General features: G+C 35.9%; 1 protein-coding gene across 12 annotated transcripts in view; it reads right to left on the bottom strand.

Moving 5' to 3' along the window:
* Positions 1 to 19,895, bottom strand: part of FKTN (fukutin) — a 94,680-nt gene that overhangs the window by 55,218 nt on the left and 19,567 nt on the right. For 10 of the 12 annotated variants that reach the window (XR_004257492.1, XM_032240262.1, XM_032240271.1 and 7 more), the window contains 4 exons: positions 14,983 to 15,042; positions 9,687 to 9,890; positions 6,839 to 7,116; positions 4,158 to 4,290 (listed from right to left, as the gene is read on the bottom strand). Coding sequence is in view for 11 of the 12 variants with exons in the window: in XM_032240262.1 (XP_032096153.1) it covers positions 4,158 to 4,290; positions 6,839 to 7,116; positions 9,687 to 9,890; positions 14,983 to 15,042 (675 nt within the window). In the remaining variant the exon portion in view is untranslated. Of the gene's footprint in view, positions 1 to 4,157; positions 4,291 to 6,838; positions 7,117 to 9,686; positions 9,891 to 12,953; positions 13,002 to 13,477; positions 14,389 to 14,982; positions 15,043 to 19,895 lie in introns of those variants that run through there. The other 2 variants (XM_032240269.1, XM_032240272.1) reach the window with 2 other exon arrangements.

Raw genomic sequence — 19,895 nt, 5'->3', positions numbered from 1 at the left:
AAAAGTTCAACATCACTGATCATTAGAGAAATGCAATCAAAACCACAATGAGATACTACCTAATATCAGTCAGAATGGCTACTACAAAAAATAAAAATAAAAAATAAAAAACCCCAGATACTGTTGAGATTGTGGAGAAAAAGAAACGCTTATACATGGTTGGTGGGAGTATAAATTAGTTCAAGCACTGTGGAAGACAGTGTGGTGATTCTTCAGTGGCCTAAAGACAGAAATACCATTTGACCTAGCAATTCCATTATCAGGTATATGCTGAAAGGAATATAAATCATTCTTTCCATTATAAAGACACATGCATGTGTGTGTTCCCTGCAGCACTATTTATAATACCAAAGATATGGAATCAACCTAAATGCCCACCAATGATAGACTGGATAAAGAAAATGTAGTATATAAACACAGTAGAATACTATGCAGTCAAAAAAAAGAACAAGATCATGTTCTTTGCAGGGACACAGATGGAGCTGAGGCCATTATCCTTAGCAAACTAACACAGGAACAGAAAACCAAATACTGCATGTTCTCACTGACAAGTAGGAGCTAAATGATGAGAACACATGGTGGACACATAGAGGGGAACAACACACAGTGAGTCCTTTTGGATGGTGGAAGGAGAGAAAGGATCAGGAAAAATAACAGGTACTAGGCTTAATACTACAACACAAGTTTACCTATGTAACAAACTTGCACCTGCACCCCTGCACTTAAAAGTTAAAAATAAATAAGTAATTATATAAAAATAAATTCCAAGTACAAATCTTAGATATACTATTCCTCTAAAAAAGGCTAAATTAATATTCTAATTTAAATATCATGTTTATTTAATTTCTCCTGTTCAGCCAATGAATGAGGACACAAAGCCCAAGAAGAATCTTGGAATCCAAAACCACAAATTTTATATCAAATAATAGGATGACAGAAGGTACCAACTTTTATTGTAGCTGAGGAAACTAAGGCTCAGAAAATTGCCCAAAATCTTAGAGCAAATTAGCAGAAGTAAAACGAGAACGTTGCTATCTAGATATTCCTGGGCCAGATGTACAGGTATTCCAACTTTCCTTTTGGTTTTTCACTGATATTCAACAGGCTGGAGCTCATTAATTACCTTGTGATGGTTTTTGCTGAAACAAAATCAAATTCAGGAATATGTATATTACTCTAGCTTTGAACTTCATAGTAGATTGAGAAAATAATTAAAAGTAAATAATGTTTCCTTCCCTTCCTGAACTATTCGATACTAAAACCAGTAGATCAGGCAGAGCAAGAAAGGTATTTGTGCAAAGGGATTGCCTGGTATGGGGTGTCAGAGCCTGGCCACGTAACAAGGGGATCCACATGACGAGGATGGGGGGTGTCCAGGGTGAGGAGTCAGAGCCCAGGCAGGGTGAGGAGAGCCTCCCTGCAGAAGAGCAGCCAGGTATGGGAAGTCACAGCCTGAACAGGGTAAGAAGAGTTTCTCCACCTGGGTGCAACCCAGCAGGGGACAGCAATGCCCTGGTAGGGTGAGAAGAACAACCACGTGGTGGGGGTAGGGAGGGGAGGACACGTTACATACAGAGAGACTGAACAAATAAGCAAACACTAAGGACAGTGGGACTCAAGTTTCTCATTATTTGAGAAGGGAGTCACAAATATGGAAATGAACTCTATGGTGTTTAATTGGAACTTATAACTTGACTGGAGATATCAATGTGAATTTACAGGTTTCAATAGATAGATACAGAAATACACACAAACATACACACCCTATCCCTGCTCACTGAGAGAAACTGTCTGCGGCAAAACCCAAATGGCAATGGGTATTCCTGGCATCCAGGTTTGGCTTCTAAACAGGACTTAAAGAAATGCCTGACTCCAGGGTAAAGGTAGGAAAATTACAAGATGAACCCAGAATAACTTACAGTGTCAAAAAGTAATAAAGTGTCCAAAAAATAACTGAGACAAGCCAAAAAGACACAGAAAACATTGTGAAGGAGTTTCTACTGGCCAAATATGGAACAATCTGAAGATCAAACTACATAATGAAAATAATGAACTATAACCCATTGGGTAAAATAGGAAACCATGAATGCATACTGATATGAACAAATAAACTGAAAATGTAATGAGAAAAACAGTATTTACGTAGTTTTAAAGTAACTTCTTGCCAGATGCTTATTATTACGAAGGGAAAAACAGAAACTTCATAGTGGTGAAGATATGAAACTTCACAGAGAGCATTTTAATCAGGTGAACAATGTGAACATCAGTAATAATAGAACAAAGCAAAATTATGCTGTGCCCAATGAGATGTAATGAGAACAGGGCACCACTTCTAACCTTCTAAAGAAGTATAACCTGAATCTAACACGAGGAACCCCCAGACAAACCCCAAATGAGGGACGCTGCACAAAACATCTGGCGTGTAATCTTCAAAAGTATTAAAGTCATGAAAGTAATAAAAGAACTGAGAAACTGTCCCAGACTGAAGAAGACTAAAGAGACAGGAAAATTAAGACAACATGTGATTCTGAATTGAATCCTTTTATTACCAAGGTTATTACTGGGACAACTGACTAAACTTGAACAGGGATTAAATAGTAAAAATGTAAATTTTAATTTCCTAACTTTAATATTAGGACACGTAGAGAATGTTCCTTTTTTAAAAATACTAAATTTTTTGAAGTTGTAGGGCATCTGGTCAACATGTTACTCCCAAGTGGTTCAGGAAAAAAAGGTATTGGTAGTGTACTTCCAGGTTTTATATATTTAAAATTGTTTTTAAAAAATTATTTTTTTTAAAAAAAGGAGACTGCTTTATGAGGTCTATTAGATTAATTCATTGCTTTACATCAAGCATTATATTTAAGACTGTTTGGCGCCATCAAGTGTTCAAATACATGTACGTTCACTTTAATTTGAAAACTGACCCTATTGGATCTTTTCTTTGTACGGTAGATACTGGGCCAACACAGGCAAATAAAAAAAAGAACATGCCTGTTATCAAGAAGTTCATAAAATCTGGTAAGAGGAAAAGACAGATATTCACTGTGAATATTTCATAATTATGAATTATTCATAATTCACTGTGATAATTGCATAACCGAGATGACAACAAGAACAAACTCCCTTAGGACAGGAAGAGTGGTCAAGTTTAAGCACAAAACCATCTCTTCTACATCTTGTTACTATGTGGTAGGGATATGTCAGGCAGCACTTTTCTACTAAAGTAGGCCCATCCACACATGTGGTTTTCCAGCTTTTTATTCATGAGGCTGGCTGCATAAATTTCCCAGCTCCACAATGACTTAAGGAAATAGGGCTAGGAAGGCCACTTGGGCTGTCAGGCCTCAGCTTTAGGTGCCACTACAGTATATTAGAAAAACCTGACTTGTAGGTCTTGGGCGCTTGACAGTAACATACTTCATTGTGTTTCTTCCCTCGTGGATATAGCTTTTCTTGGCAGGGAATCTCAGAAAATAAAGAGCAAGTGAAAGAATTAGCGTACCAAAACCACACTGTAAATTTGCCTGTTTTCACTATATCTCTGTTTCATGTCATCCCTTAGAGCTGAATTTTCATGCCTTTCAAAATCATCTTTATATTCCCAGGGCCAGAAGCCTGGGAATATTTAGCTCTCACTAAATGTGTATTGAATTGAAAGCTGCAGCAGGAGAATAAAGTTTTAAAAGCACTTAGTCTTTGTGTAGCATTTATCTTCGAAAACCTTCATAAATGCAAAAAAAACCATATTCAATGCCAACTGTGAAACAAATCATATTTTTATGAAGTCTTTTCTAAATCTACATGATCCATCTTCTACAGTGGCTTTATCCTACGTGGATTGAGAATACCCCGTCTTTCACAAAGTTAATGGGCTATCTTAACTAAAGGCAGAAGCCAGTGCTAAATTTATTAAAGTTATTCAAATAAAACAATAAATAAATATCAATTCACTTAGAAAATAGTTTTTTAAGGTTAATTTTTAATCTACTTTTTAAAAAAACTGAAAGAAAACAAGCCAGAAGAAAACAGACACATCAAAAAAGGATGTCTACTTTTCTATTTTCGTTAAGTCCCTTCAGCTTACCATCCTCAAATATTAAAAATAATCCCAACATTTTCTTTAATTTACAAGTACACATTTGGTTGTCTCTAACCTGGAAGAATGCTCGAGCTTCTTTATACCGACACTCAATAAACCTAGAGTGTGGTATTTCTTCTACAAAGTGCATTGGATCCTTTGGAATGAGAACTTCCAGTCCATCAACAGTAACCTGCTGTAACTCTGGCCTGAAAACAAAAGTTAAGATTTATTAATGGGGGGTCGGGAGAAAGAGGAGGGAGAGCATTAGGACAAATACGTAATGCATGCAGAGCTTAATATCTAGATGACCGGTTGATAGGTGCAGCAAACCACCATGGCACATGTATACCTATGTAACAAACCTGCACGTTCAGCACATGTATCCTAGAACTTAAAGTAAAATAAAATAATAACAATAATATAAAATTTATTAAAAGGATTTAACCCAGAATACTGGCAACGTCTTAAAAATATCAAACATTAGCAAAATACCTAAACATCAAGCATATTTTCATCAATTACTTCAGCTATCAATTAGCAACTTTAATAAGACCTTGAAAAAGCTAACATCAAACATCAGTTGAGTTTTAATTATTTTGGTTAATGTATTTATATATTTATATATTTGTACTTGTTCATACACACTTTGGCATTTTAAGCAGAAAGAAAAGTTATGTGACAAAATTTTTAATTATCAGTTTACTTTTAGAGAAGCAAATGTTTTTAACCTTAAGTCACACAAGTTAAATACAATGGCCCGAGAGTCTCATTAACAGGTAAAATGCTAATCTGCAAATCTATCTTATGTATTTTGGATCCCATACTCTAAAAATATTATTTGAGAGTTTTACATTCCTATTCGTATAAAATTTTACAATGCAGAGACAGTTTTTATCTTTGTCACACATTTATGTTTAATAAGTAACTGACAATTTTGAACTTTACTGAGTTATAAAACTTTGAAATAAATTCACAAAGCTTTAAAAAACTAAAAGATAATGTCTCCCTAAGGAAGGTTATTTGAAATACAGAATGAGAAAAAAAAAATGCAAAAAAGTGGCAAGAGAACAGTGAGTATTAAGATTTTGACTAAGGCCAGGAATGGTGGCTCATGCCTGTAATTCCAGCAGTTTTGGAAACCAAGGTGAGTTGATCATGAGGTCAGGAGTTCAAGAACAGCCTAGCCAACATAGTGAAACCCTGTCTCTACTAAAAAAAAAAAAAAAAAAAAAAAAAAAAAAGATTTTTGACTAAAATAAGAGGAGCCAATAATAAAAACAAAAACAAAGTATTTTTCTCCATTTCTACTCATTTTTTTGGTCATTTTATTTTGAAAATATGGCTTGGTTCAGAAAAGTTTTGAATTTTCATACACAAAAAATACAGAAGACTTCAGTTTTGAATACCTTTTTCAGTCGTTCTCAAATATGTGACTTTAAGTACTACTAAGAAGGCAATCTCACGATTCTAGATAGAAAAAGAGAGAGAAAACATGTATGTGTGTGTGTGTGTGTGTGTATAAAGAAGGCAACAATAAACATACTCTTACACTTCTCAAGTTTAACAGATAAGCATTGTCTCACTGGAAGTTGCTGAGAAGGAGTTTTTAAGGTGAAAATCCTTACAAATATTTACTGCTACCTTTACATCAAGATTCTGCTATTCAAAACAGATTGTAACATCGTTATTACTGATTTCAAAATGAGAATAAAAAGGACAATTCTAGGTTAGAAACTTCATACTCCAAGTGTAACTTCAAGAATGTTTTTAATCCTTTAATTGTTACTATTACAAACTATAGTTAATCAAATTTTACTTAAGTTTCTTCAAATAACTGTTTCTCACAAGAAGCATTTATTTTTATTATTGCGATAGCCAAAGATAAATTTTTGCACACAGTTTAAAAAAATATACAGGAAAGTGCATATAACACAAAGGCACAAAATAATGAATTATTAAGTAAACACCAAAGTCTCCACCACAGAAATGAAATTCTGCCAGCTTCCCTGTAGTTTTCTGTCCCGACTTCTCTATCCAGTCTTTTCTGGTACCTCTTCCTTAGTCTTCTTGATACTTTTACTATAAAGGTATACATAACATAATTTAGCCTGTGTTTGAACTTTTTATAAAAGTAATCATAGTATTTACATTCTTTTGTGCCTTGTGTCACTCAGCATTGTAGGATTCATCCACAATGTGCACAGACTTCTACTTTATTTTTCTCTGCTGTGTAATGCTTTACTATATGAATATCAAAAATTATTTATTCTTTTATAGTTTTTCTTTGTTTTGTTTTTGAGACAGAGTCTTGCTCTATTGCCCAGGCTGGAGTGTTAGTGTCACAATCTTGGCTCACTGCAATGGTCACCCCTCCCGGGCTCAAGTGCTTCTCCTGCCTCAGCCTCCCCAGTAGCTGGGATTACAGGCACCCACCACAATGCACAGCTAATTTTTGTATTTTTTGTAGAGATGCAGTTTCACCATGTTGGCCAGGCTGGTCTCGAACGCCTGACCTCACCTGCCTTGGCCTCCCAAAGGGCTGGGATTACAGGCATGAGGCACCGCGCCCAGTCAATCCTTTTATTGTAGAAGGACATCTGGGTTGCTTCTAATTTGGAGGCATTAACAACAATGTTATTATAAACACTTAGATAAGTTATATATTAGATTTCAATAATCAAACATAAAAACACTGCAAGAATTCATGACTGAACAACACTGATTTCGCACTTCACTTTTTGACTCTGAACTTACCTGTCAAAAGCTCCTGGATAACGGCCAAACCGTAACTTTCGGAAGGGAACAAACTTCCTGTCAAGGTGTTCTTTGAGTCTCAAGTGGCCATGCCAGAGGTAGTTGCCACTCCTCTCATGAAAGACTACCAAGTGGATCGCATGAGTGGCCAATTTGCAGATATAGTGCAGGGGGATTTCAGTTCCAGAAAGTGAGTCTATCCCATCTAGCCGGGGATCTTTGCTCTCAATCTTTATGCATTGAAATCCCATATTCTCAGCTATCCGAAACCAGCCTTCCTAGAACCAAAGAAGCATCAAACATCAAGAAACAACATTTAAACATTGAATATTTAGAGCCAAATACTAGTAGCAAAACTAAAGTAATTCTTACATTGAACTAAGCCATATTTTTGTGCAAATCTGCTCTGTAACAATATTTTTAAATGAGGGTGATGGACAGAAGGTAGTGGTGGGAGAATAAAGGAAAGTAGCAAAAATACAAAGTATGTAGCAGGAAAGATATAGCCAAAGACTCTTTTTATGGGCTGGGCACCATGGCTCACTCCTGTAATCCCAGCACTTTGGGAGGCTGAGGCAGGCAGATCACTTGGGCTCAGGAGTTTGAGACCAGCCTGGGCAACACGGTGAAACTCCATCTCTACAAAAAATACAAAAAAAAATTAGCCGAGTGTGGTGGCGTGTTCCTGTAGTCCCAGCTAATTGTGGGTCTGAGTCGGGAGGATCGCTTAAACCTGAGAGGTCAAGGCTGCAGTGAGTCAAGATCGCACACTGCACTCAAGCCTGGGTGACAAAGTGAGACCCTGTCTCAAAAAAAAAAAAAAAAAAAAAAAAGTCTCTTTATGAAAATTAAGGCAAATCCCTTCCTTGGAATGAGAATGCTCATGTTAGTGTTTCTTGGGTAGTTTCTATAAAGTAAATGTTGATTTAAGAACAGCACTTAAAATTAAACTTGGAACTCTTAATTTAACTTTTATAACCTTTATCTTCAAAAGTCCTTCAAAAAAGTAGTTCTTTCATCTCATAATTTATATCCCAACACCTTAAAATACTACCATAATAGAACATCTTCATAATGCAAATCATTAGAAAGTAAACAAACATAACATAAAAAAAGGTTCATTTTCCAACATCATTTGTTTCATTATCAAGTGTAATATTCCCTTTTTCCCTTTTCTTTCTTGGTACACCTAAGAAGTAGAAAGCACTGATTGAGCATGGGGTTAGCCAATTCAGGGAAAGACTACTGAATAGAATAAAAGAAAGGCATTATCAGCTGATAAATCAGGAAATATTTAAAAGGTTAGCCAGATCTTGAGAAGAACGTGACCTTGGGTTACAGGAGGAAAGAATGACAGATAAAATAGGCAGAATTATGATATGGTTTGCTCTCTTATAACCATCAACAAGAGAAGTAAAAAAGAAAATAGTTGTTCTGATCAATTGATATAAAGGCCTAGGTCAAGGTTGTGCTGCAAAAGTCCACTCCCAGTTTGCCTTGGCAGAGGTTTGCTCATTTTATAGTAATGGCATTAATAAAGAAAAATCACATGCAAATGGAGCCTTTCATTATTAGATCTAACAATCTAATTAGCTCTATACTGGGGGACGTTGTCAGGAGGACTATTCAAGGGCTCTTGAATCTCCTGAATAGTAGGATGTCATATGTATAAAAGGATAAACTTGAACCCATGTGCTGATTCTGGGCATGACTGAGCTTTTGCTTCTTCCTCTGACTATGGTAGTATCAGTTTTGCCAATTGTGGCATATTCCCCTTCTTCTAAAATAATAGTTCTCAAGGCAAGTGGGACTGTACCCAACAGACATTTTAGAAATTTGTGGGGATATTTTTGGTATATCATATTAATAAACTGGCATTTAGAGTCCTAGGCCCAGAACACTAGACATACTACAATCCAAAATATGAAAATCTATCCTGTGTACTAAATTTCAAGTGTCCTGTCAGATAATCACGTAGTGAAAAACTTGTTTATAATTGTCTGAGCCTTTATTTCTCAGGAATACAATAGTCATGTCAATGGAGAGACAATTTTACTTTTTTTTTGTTGGAAACTTGCTAACTACTTTGGAAAATCATATTACCAACAATAATACCATTCATAGTATAAATTTATATTTGTAGCTACTACATTCTGTGATCCTATTTCTAAACACAAGCATCTGAATTACCTTATTATGTCTTCCAGTATAGTCATGCTGGAGCATCTGCACACTGAAATACACATCATTTCCTTTTATTTCTACATTATATTATAGTTAAGACATTACATTGATTTGGGGAATTATGTATATAGGAAGGTTATAATTTCTATGAACTTCATTTGGGGAAAATAAAGGGACAGTATAAAATATTCTTTGTAAAAATTATTTATAAGCCTTGTAGGCTTTTTCTATGAGATATCAAACAGTTCAACAGAAATGACCTAAAAATACTGATACTGAGGAGTCTTCCCAGGCAAAAAAGCAGCATCCTTCCTCTCGTCTTCCTGCTGTGAACATGGATGTGATATATGGAGTTATGACAGCTATACTGTGATAATGAGGGAAATGAGTAAAGAATTTCAGAGATATAAGTTCTGACATCAGTGGCTAGCTAAACTAATATCAATAGCCATTAACCTTTTAATCTCTCATTATATAAGAAAAATAAATCCCCTATTTGCCTTAGTGATTAACTGTATTGTTTTTTAAAGCTGAAAATATTCCTGATACAATTTATGAAGTGTTTTAAGAAAATTTGTTAATGTTTTACATTTTAAACTAGCCTAATCCCATATTATTTTGTAAAAAAGAGACATATTCCATTATCTGAAAGCAAATCACTTACCTCATTCTTCCTTAGGTGATACTGCAGTGCAAATGTGGTAAAGTCTCTTGGAACACAGAAAAATTTGCATTCTGAAGTGGAGCCATAAGAAGTATTTTTGACTTGTTCAAAGTTCTTGTCAATCAATTCCAACATCAAAGGATCAATAAGAAACACTGGTACATTTTGGTTGGATGTTAGCATAATAAATTTTTTAACTGCACGCTGTTTGAGAGAAAAAGAATTCTCATAATTCCAGTAAACCAACACAATAGCCTATTTTATTACATTTTTATTCATTCATTGTATAAGAATGCATAGAGTGTTTACCCAATAGATACATGCTTATCATTGTGCTAAAAAATATAAACAATTAAATAACACATATGGTCTCTGCTCTCAATAAGCAGTGTTCTAAGAAAGATGAATACTTTCAACATAAGGTGAAATATGCCATAATAAAAACATATACAACATGTGGGCTGGGTGCAGTGGCTCACACCTGTAATCCCAGCACTTTGGGAGCCTGGGGTGGGTAGACCATGAGGTCAAGCAATCAAGACCATCCTGACTATCATGGTGAAATCCCATCTCTACTAAAAATACAAAAATTAGCTGGGTGTGGTGGCGCACGCCTGTAGTCCCAGCTACTTGGGAGGCTGAGGCAGGAGAATAGCTTGAACCTAGGAGGTAGAGGTTGCAGTGAGCTGAGATTGTGTCCCTGCACTCCAGCCTGGTGACAGAGTGAGACTTCATCTCAAAAAAAACAAAAACAAACCAAAACAAAAATATATATACAACATATTATAAAAGTACAGACCAGAAAGCTACAAATTTACTGTACATCAAAAGGATAAGAAATTTCAGAGGAAGTGGTATCTGACATGAAAATGTGGGGCCTTACAAAATTATTCTCTTAGTATCAGCAAAATCTTTTCAAGCAAAATTCAGAGAACTATCTGTCAGCTTTTAAAAATCAGTATTGTTAATCTTTCAAAAACAAAAATCAGTTGTTTGTACCATTTTTCTTTATATCTGTAATGCTACTTAATAATCCTTCTAAGCAAAAGACTCAGACCAAAATACACTGCCTGCTTGATGACTGCCATATATAATGTGCTCTTCTAATACTGCAATATTTCAAAATATAAATCTGCTAGATAGTAAGTCGGGTCCCCTACTGAAAGAAAAAATTTCAAAAGCAGAATGAAAGCAGACTAAATCACACTTAGGAGTAAGTAATACCTAAGAGCCGCAAAGATAAACAGAGTATCTGGCATACACTACTGCCTAAAAGCCTGCTTCAATGAAAGCAAGGCTTAATTTAAAGAAACTTCTGCTAATCAAAAAGGTGTGTCATGAAATTAAGAATAAATTCTTATTCAGAAAATCTGAAGGAACTCATAAAAATATATACAAGATAAATAAATAGATAAAATATTAAGAATTTTAAAGATAAAGGATGAGATAAAGCTAGGAATCAGTCTCATTATTTGTTTATAGTATAGAATATTACGCAAATGCCAGGAATGCAATAATTGCTGCCTTATAGGGTTTTATTAATTCAGTGTGAGAAACAGCTAAGTAAAATGTCTGAATAAACAATGTTACACCAAAAATTCAACTTAGATGACACAGACAAATTTCTTTAAAAATGAACTTAACAAAGCTATCACAAGATGAAACATAAAATTTGAATTGCCCTGTACCTATTAAAGAAACTGAATTTGTTAGAAAAAAAAAAAAAAAAACTGCCCTCAAAATAGCAAGGAAAAACTTCAGACTTAAGATAGTTCACTGGTAAATTCTATCAAAGAATAATACCAATTCTACAAAAACTTTCTTAGAAAATGGAGCAGGAGAAAATACTTCCTATCTGATTTTATGAGGCCAGTGCAATACTTAATAGCAAAACTTCTCACGCCTGAAATCCTAGCACTTTGGGAGGCCAACGCGGGTGGATCACCTGGGGTCAGGAGTCGACACCAGTCTGACCAACATGGTGAAACCCCATCTCTACTAAAAATACAGAAATTAACCGGGTGTGGTGGCATGCACCTGTAATCGCAGCAACTTGGGAAACTGAGGCAGGAGAATCACTTGAACCCAGGAGGTGAACGTTGCAGTGAGCCGAGACTGCACCATTGCACTCCAGCCTGGGCAACAGAGACTCCACCTGAAAGAAAATAAAAATAAAAAAACCTGACAAAGACATTACCAAAAAAAAGTATAGACCACCATCCCTCATGAACACAGATGCAAAAATACTTAATAAAAAATAAGAAAATCAATTCCAATAACTAAAAAAAAAGATTAAAAAAGGAAAGTAAATATCATGACCAAGTAGTATTTATCCTAGAAATGAAAAGTTACTTTAACATTTAAAAAATCAACCAATAGGGCCGGGCGCGGTGGCTCACGCCTGTAATCCCAGTACTTCGGGAGGCCGAGGCGGGTGGATCACAAGGTCAAGAGATCGAGACCATCCTGGTCAACATGGTGAAACCCTGTCTCTACTCAAAATACAAAAATCAGCTGGGCGTGGTGGCGCGTGCCTGTAATCCCAGCGACTCAGGAGGCTGGGGCAGGAGAATTGCCTGAACCCAGGAGGCGGAGGTTGCGGTGAGCCGAGATCGCGCCATTGCACTCCAGCCTGGATAACAAGAGCGAAACTCCGTCTCAAAAAAAAAAAATAAAAAAATAATAAAAAAATAAAATAAAAATCAACCAATAAAATTTGACAAATCAACAGAATAAAGAGGAAAAACTATTATAATTTCAATACATAAAAAGCATTTGACAAAATTCAATATCTATTCATGATTTAAAACTTTCAGCAAATCAGGAATAAAATACTTCCTCAACTTGATAAAGGGCATGAACAAAAAAATCTATTACTGAGTTGAGTGAGAGTTCTTCATCTATCTTTGATACCATTCCTTTGTGAGATACATGTTTTACAAACATTTTCTACTCTGTGACATCCTTATTCATTTTCTTAATGGTGTTTTTTGATGAGTAGAAGTTTAAAATTTTAATAGTCCAATTTAGTTATTTTTTTGTCTTTTAGGGTTATTGCTTTCTGTGCTTTATATTAGGGGAAAAAAACAAGAAAGTAATGGTTTTGGAAGAAAGATGAGATAACAGAACTACTATATAAAAGTTGTTTAAATGTTGAATGGATCTCAGCTTGGTGTTAAATACAAATATGATGAACACACAGCTTCATTATCATTATTAATATAAATACAGAGTACGTCAGAGTCAAGGAAAGATTCTATAACTCACTTTCTAAACATATCCTCCAAGTTGTTATCAATACAATCGTTAATGCTCCTGGAAAACATGTCCAATTGATTCTAAATCCAATTAATTCTAAATCACTATTATCATCTGATCTTCAGTAATTCATTTTGTTTATAAGAATGAAAAACACCTTGTTGAAAAGAGGTTAGGCTGAGACCATAATAGTGTATTCATCTGTCTCTGTATTAAAATTTTATTAAAACCTAATAAAATTAGGCAGGACTTGTTCTTAGTAAAAGCCTAGTTCTTAATTATGATCATTTTCTTTTCTAAGTGCTCCCAAGTCATCTGTTTAATAACTCATTAAACATTGATCCCTAGAATTTTACCAGGGCTCAATATCACACTTATTGATGAGACTTCACCTTTTATTCCTTCTAAAAGTTTAGAATGAGAGTACGTTAGTACTCCTCCCTTCCTGTGATTTTGCAAATATAGTGATTCAGTGACCACATTTACAATACTTTTTAGTCCCCTCAATGTAAAAGAGTATAAAGAGAACTCACTGAATGTGGTAAGCTGCCCTTCAACTTTTTGCTTGTGTACCGTGCAAGTAAAGACTTTGAAAAAAATCCATTATTTTCTCCTACCTCAAGGATCATCTCTTGAATGAAAAGGATAGGGTCAAGCTACCTTTTCCTATTATTTTAAGCTTTACATTATTCATAAATTCCATTTTAAAATGTATCAGTGAATCTGTACCTACTCTAACTGCTCTATTTATGAAAAGGTTTGGGAATGTTGTCAGGATGTTGTTGGTTACAACTGATAAAGGAAAATCTTTTATCCCACTGAAGCTATCACAACTTTAAATTTTTTTCTGAAATTGCTCTTCAGTGTACAGATGAAGACTCCTAATAAATGGCAAACCTGAAAAATTTATGTTTCTCTAAGTATCATCACATCTGATAATGTTAAAATTTATGATAGATCACCCCTGTTGCCTTTGGCTGTTAAATACTGAATTTTGAATCTCGGCAAATTATTTTAACCACAGGATGATAAATCTGGTCCAAGTATTATGTGTATGTGTTTCCTAAGGGCGGGATGGAGGTAGAGAAGGGCTACAGAGAAGCATACAAAATACCCTTTTTTAATTTAATCTAAAATCTTTATAACTGACTGGGTAGTATAAATTCCAAGTATATCATACTTACCTTTATTTTCAGAATATCCTAAATTTACAGAGTAAAACAATTGCTATTTTTAACAAATTAGATTTTACACTGATACTTATAGAGTGCTGAGGAGACTGGCAACAGGATATCCCAGACTTACTTTTTAAACAGCAGTTCAAATCTGCTTGGTGTTAGCAATGACCTAAAAAGACCACTGCTTGTGATCTTTTTTCAGTGATCTGAAAAGCCACTTCTAATTTAAAGCCTTCCACATCTCTGGTTATAGAGAAGCCAAAGGCTGAAGTATATCAAGAAATATCTGGTCATTCCCATAATGTATACTAACAGAATAAAAGTTGTTTTTTATTTCTTTCTAACCTTAATTTTAAAACATAGGAAAATATATTTAATCAATGTACAGGTTCTGAAATTTGTAAAACAAGGATATATTGTATATATTGCTGGTTTCCCCTCATCTTATAAAGAAACTATGTTGAATAGATTTTTATTCCTGATCATTACTTTTCCCTTACTTGAATAAATCTGATTCACATATTCATTTATTTAGGGAAACACCATAGCTCAGTGAATGAGGGTTTTAGAGGCAGACAGAATCTGGTCTTAATAAATTATTGGCCAACTAACCTTAATCTCTCTAAGTGAACTGAGAGTAACAATATTTACTCACTTCTTTAAAGTTTCCTTAAGGACTAAGTAAGATATTGCATATAAACCACTTAGTAAAAGGCCTGTTCCTTACCTGCTACTACTAACCGGCCACCCACCACCCAAGGTAGCTATTACTATTGCCATCATTCAACAAATAATTATGGAGTAAATGAATGAACTAAATGAACATTATAATTGAGAAATTTCTTATTTATTCTACATACCCACTGTATGCTATCAAATCCAATTCGGCTTCCTTTGGATTTTGACAAACCAGCTGCATTCTAGGAAGATAACAGAAGAACTATTTAGTAAATTCAAAGCCCAGCATGCAACATTACATTTCAGTTAGGCATGAGATTCAAAATATAATTAGCTCATAATCATTAAAAAGCATTATCCAAGTATCTATTTTTCATGAGCTAAGAATTCTACATTTTTATGATATAAAAATCCAAGATGGAAAACATGGATAGATTTGTAGTAAGTTAATTAAGTCATTAAATAATAAGGTAGACATGGCCAACATCTCTGAAACAATTAATTTCCATCAATGTATGGCAAACTCTTTGGAATTAGGGTTTGTCTTTTTAGGTCTTTATCTCTAATCTCCACATATCTCCATATATAAAATTAGTGTTTGTAGATCTTAGCAAAGTGAGAAAGTATAATAATATTTATTGAGGAGCTCCTGCCAGGTACTGTGTCTGACACTTCCATATATGAATTATGTATTCTCACTGACCCCTCACAACAATTCTGCAAGGTAAACATTAATTGCTTTGCAGATACCACCAGTATGCACGCTTTACCTAACATATATCATAATTTTGAATTTTGAGGTTTTTGTAAAAAACATTTCAGGTCTAGAGCATCAGAAGAAAGAAAATTATTATGAGTTTTCATCTGATAAGCCCCAAAATACTTTGAAGTAACAGGAGAAAGAACATGAGACAAAAGGAAGAATGTTGCAAGCTTAAAGAAGATCCAAATAAGTTTCATATGCCTTGTGTGCATACTTTATCTATAAGCTATAGATGGGAGGATGCTGAAGAACAATTAGAGTAGCCTCACCTTAAAAATGAAATGTGGTCCAAGTTCCTAAACTCGTTTCCCCACTAAACCTCACATTCAAGGGTAAAGACCAAGTCCAATCCATCTTTGTATCACCAGTAGTACCTAGGATAGTGCATGGTGATTTGTATAGCTTAGTAAAGGTTTGTTAATCGGAAGGAGAAAGGAAGGCATGGAGAGATGAATATACTAAGTAATTAAGGCAGAGCCAGATTTGGTCTCTCCTCACAAGCTCTGCAACTTAGCCAATTACATTTTAATACTGAGGGAAGTTTGAGAAAAAAACAACTGTAATCTTCAAACTTGAAAAGAGACTGCAAACATTGTAACACAGCTACTTGTTCACCTTAGTCCAACATCAGATTAGACTAAATTTCTGAGCTGTTTAATTTGCTGAGTTTGAGATAAGCAAATTTCTAGTGAACTAACATGTTACTTTTATAACAGCTTTATTAAGATATAATTCACATACCATAAAATCTGCCTTTCTAAAGTGATTTTTAGTATGTTTAGAGTTGTGCAACTATTACCACTGTCTAATTCCAGAATATTGTAATCACTCCAAAAAGAAACCATGTTCCTATCAACTGTCACTCCCTTTTACTCCTCCACTCAGCTGCAATCAGAGCATTAATTATCTTCCCTGTGGATTTGCCCATTAAGGACACTACATAAAAACGGAATCATATATGTGGCCTTTTACATCTGGTTTTTCACTGAGCATGATGTTTTCAAAGTTCATTCATGTTGTGGCATATAACAGTACTTCACTTCTTTATATGGCTAATATTCCATTGTATATTCATTCATTAGTTGATGAACAGTTAGGTTTTTCCAGGTTTTGGCTATTATGAAAAATATAATCACAAATATTCATGTTTTATAATCACTCTCTTGTATACACTGACAACTTACCTCTGACTTCATTTCACTTGCTCAGCAAAAGCCCAACTTTCTACTTATTTGGCACCTGCAATTGTGCAACTAATGTGGCTGCTAACTGGTATTACTTTATTATTATCATTATTACTATTATTATTGAGACAGGGGCCTCTGTCACCCAGGCTGGAGTGAAGCGGCATGATCATGGCTCACTGCAGCCTCAAACTACCAGGCTCAAGTGATCCTGATACATAAGACTTCCTAGCAGCTGAAACTATAGGCATGCACTGACACAGCTGGCTAATTTTTGTATTTTTCATAAAGACAGGATCTCACCATATTGCCTAGGCTGGTCTCAAACTCCTGGGCTCAAGCAATCCACTTGCTTCTACCTCCCAAAGTGCTGGGATTCCAGGTGTGAGACATCACAACTGGCTAATGTCACTTTGAATTCGTGACTACTAATCTCAAATGGGGCTTTAATTCCACCCAGAAATCAGACTACATTCCCCTTGTGTATTACCTGTCTCATTCTCCTAGATGACTTTTTTCTCTTCTTGTCTCTAACATCCCTATCTTATCTTTCAACTTATGGCATTGCTTGCTATTTCACTGAGAAAAAAGAAATAAGAAAATAATTTTCAAAAGCCCCCACCACATCTTCCCACCTGCTATACAAGAATTATATCCATATAATACACCTTCCCTTCTGTCATAACAGATGAATTGTCTATGTTCCTATCTAATGCCAGCCTCTCCACTTATGCACTAAATCCCATCCCCCTTGACTGGACAAAGACATTGCTCCAGCAATTTTTCTTTCTCTGATGGATCATTCCCATCAGTATACAAACATGATTATTATTTATTCCATCTTAAAACACATAATTAAAACAGAAAACAAAAACTTCTTAACTCCTCTTTTCCCAAAGAACAACTTTCTGTCCCCTACTTTACAGCAAAACTCCTAATGGGTTGTCTCTTCTCATTGCCTCCAATTCCTCTCCTCCCATAAATTCACTTCAGCTTAAATTCACTCTGCTGAGCATTATCAAGATCACCAATGACCTGTACACTGCTCAATCCAATAGTCAATTATTAGCACTTATCTTATTTCATCTACCAAGAATTGCTGACAACTTCTGTCTCACTGAAACACTTCATTCACTTAGCTCTCTGTATCACATTTCTGGTTTTTCTCTATTTCTCTCTTCCAACTTCTCCGATGTGTTGGAGGGTCCCAAAGCTCAGATGTTGAGACTTTCTCTCTCCCTCTTTAAAAACCTATATTCCCTTCCTTGGTATCTCATCTAGTCATATGGCTTAAAATACCATCTATGTGTTTCCAATACTCAATTGATACTCCCAACCCATTCCACCCAGACTTATATACCCAATTGTCTATTCACCTTCTTCATTTGAATGTCAAACAGGCAACTCAATCCTTTGGATCTATGCCCCACCATATCTCACATTACATTGTAATATCCATTGTTGGAGGTGGTGCCTGGTGGGAGGTGACTGGATCATATAAAACAGTTTCTCATGACAGGTTTAGCACTATGCCTTCGGTGCTGTTCTTGTGATAATGAATAAGTGAGTTATCCCAAGATCTAGCTCTTTAAAAGACTGTAGCACCTCTTCCCTCTCTCTCTTCTTCCTGCTCCAGCCATATGAAGTGCTGGCTCCATCTTCAACTTCTGCCATGATTCTAAGTTTCCCGAGGCCTCCACAGAAGTCAAGCAGATGCCAGTAACATGCTTCCTATACAGCCTGCGGAACCGTGAGCCAATTAAACTGCTTTTCTTTGTAAATTACCCAGTCTCAGGCATTTCTTTATAGCAATGGGAAAACAGGCTAACAGAAAATTGCCACCAGGAGAGCAGTACTGCTGTAAGGTATCTGAAAATGTGGAAGTAACTTTGGAACTGGGTAATAGGCAGCAGGAGAGTTTGGAGGTCTCAGAAGACAGAAAGAAGAGGGAAAATTTGAAACTTCCTAGAGACTTGTTGAATCTTGTTAAATGTTTGTGACCAAAATGCTTATAGTGATATGGACAATGATGTCCAGGCTGAGGAGGTCTCAGATAGAAATCAGGAACTTAATGGGAGGTGAAGCAAAGGTCACTTTTGTTATGCCTTAGCAAAGAACCTGGCTACATTGTCCCTGGCCTTAGAGATCTGCGGAACTCTGACCTCGAGAGTTATAATTTAGGGTACCTGAAGAAGAAATTTCTTTTCTTTTCTTTTTTTTTTTTTTTTTGAGACAGCATTTTGCTCTTGCTGCCCAGGCTGGAATGCAATGGCACAATCTCAGCTCACTGCAACATTCCCCTTCCAGTTTCAAGCAATTCTCCTGCCTCAGCCTCCCAAGTACATGGGATTATAGGCACCCACCACTACACCCAGCTAATTTTTGTATTTTTGTTTCACCTTGTTGGCTAAGCTGGTCTCAAATGCCTGACCTCGTGAACCACCTGCCTTGGCCTCCCAAAGTGCTGGGATTACAGGTGTAAGCCACAGCAATTGACTGGGAAGAAGAAATTACTATGCAGCAAAGAGTTCAAGATCTGGCCTGGCTGCTTCTAACAACCTATGCTCATACATGTGAGCAAAGACATGACATAAAATTGGAACTTATATTTAATAGGGATGCAGAGCATACAAGTTTGAAAAATTTGCAGCCTGGCCATGTGATAGAAAGGAAAAGTCCACTTTCAGGGGAGGAATTCAAGTGGGCTGCAGAAATTTGCATTGGCAAAGACAATGTGAAGGCATTTTAAAGACCTTTAAGGCAGCCCCTCCCATCACAAGCCTGGAGGCCTAGGAGGGAAGAATAGTTTGTGGGCCAGGTCCAGTGCCTGTCACCCTGAGTAGCCTCAGGACACTGCTCCCTGTATTCCAGCTGCTCTAGCTCCAGCCATGGGTCAAAGGGGAAGAGGGGGTGAAAGATTCTTTGCTAAGGCATGACGAAAATGACCTTTGCTTCACCTCCCTTTGCTTCAGAGGGTGCAAGCTGTAAGCAGGTGTACACAGTGTAAGAGCTGAGGCTTAAGAGCCTCTGTCTGGATTTCAGAGGAGGTATGGAAAAGCCTGGATGTCTAGGCAGAAGCCTGCTGCTGACAGAGCCCTCATGGAGAACCTCTACTAGAACAGCGTGGAAGGGAAATACAGGGTTGAAG

The sequence above is a fragment of the Sapajus apella genome, unplaced genomic scaffold, assembly GCF_009761245.1.
Source record: "Sapajus apella isolate SASKATOON/1434 unplaced genomic scaffold, GSC_monkey_1.0 scaffold46, whole genome shotgun sequence".
Taxonomy (NCBI): domain Eukaryota; kingdom Metazoa; phylum Chordata; class Mammalia; order Primates; family Cebidae; genus Sapajus; species Sapajus apella.
This window is presented reverse-complemented; position numbering and strand designations above follow the sequence as displayed.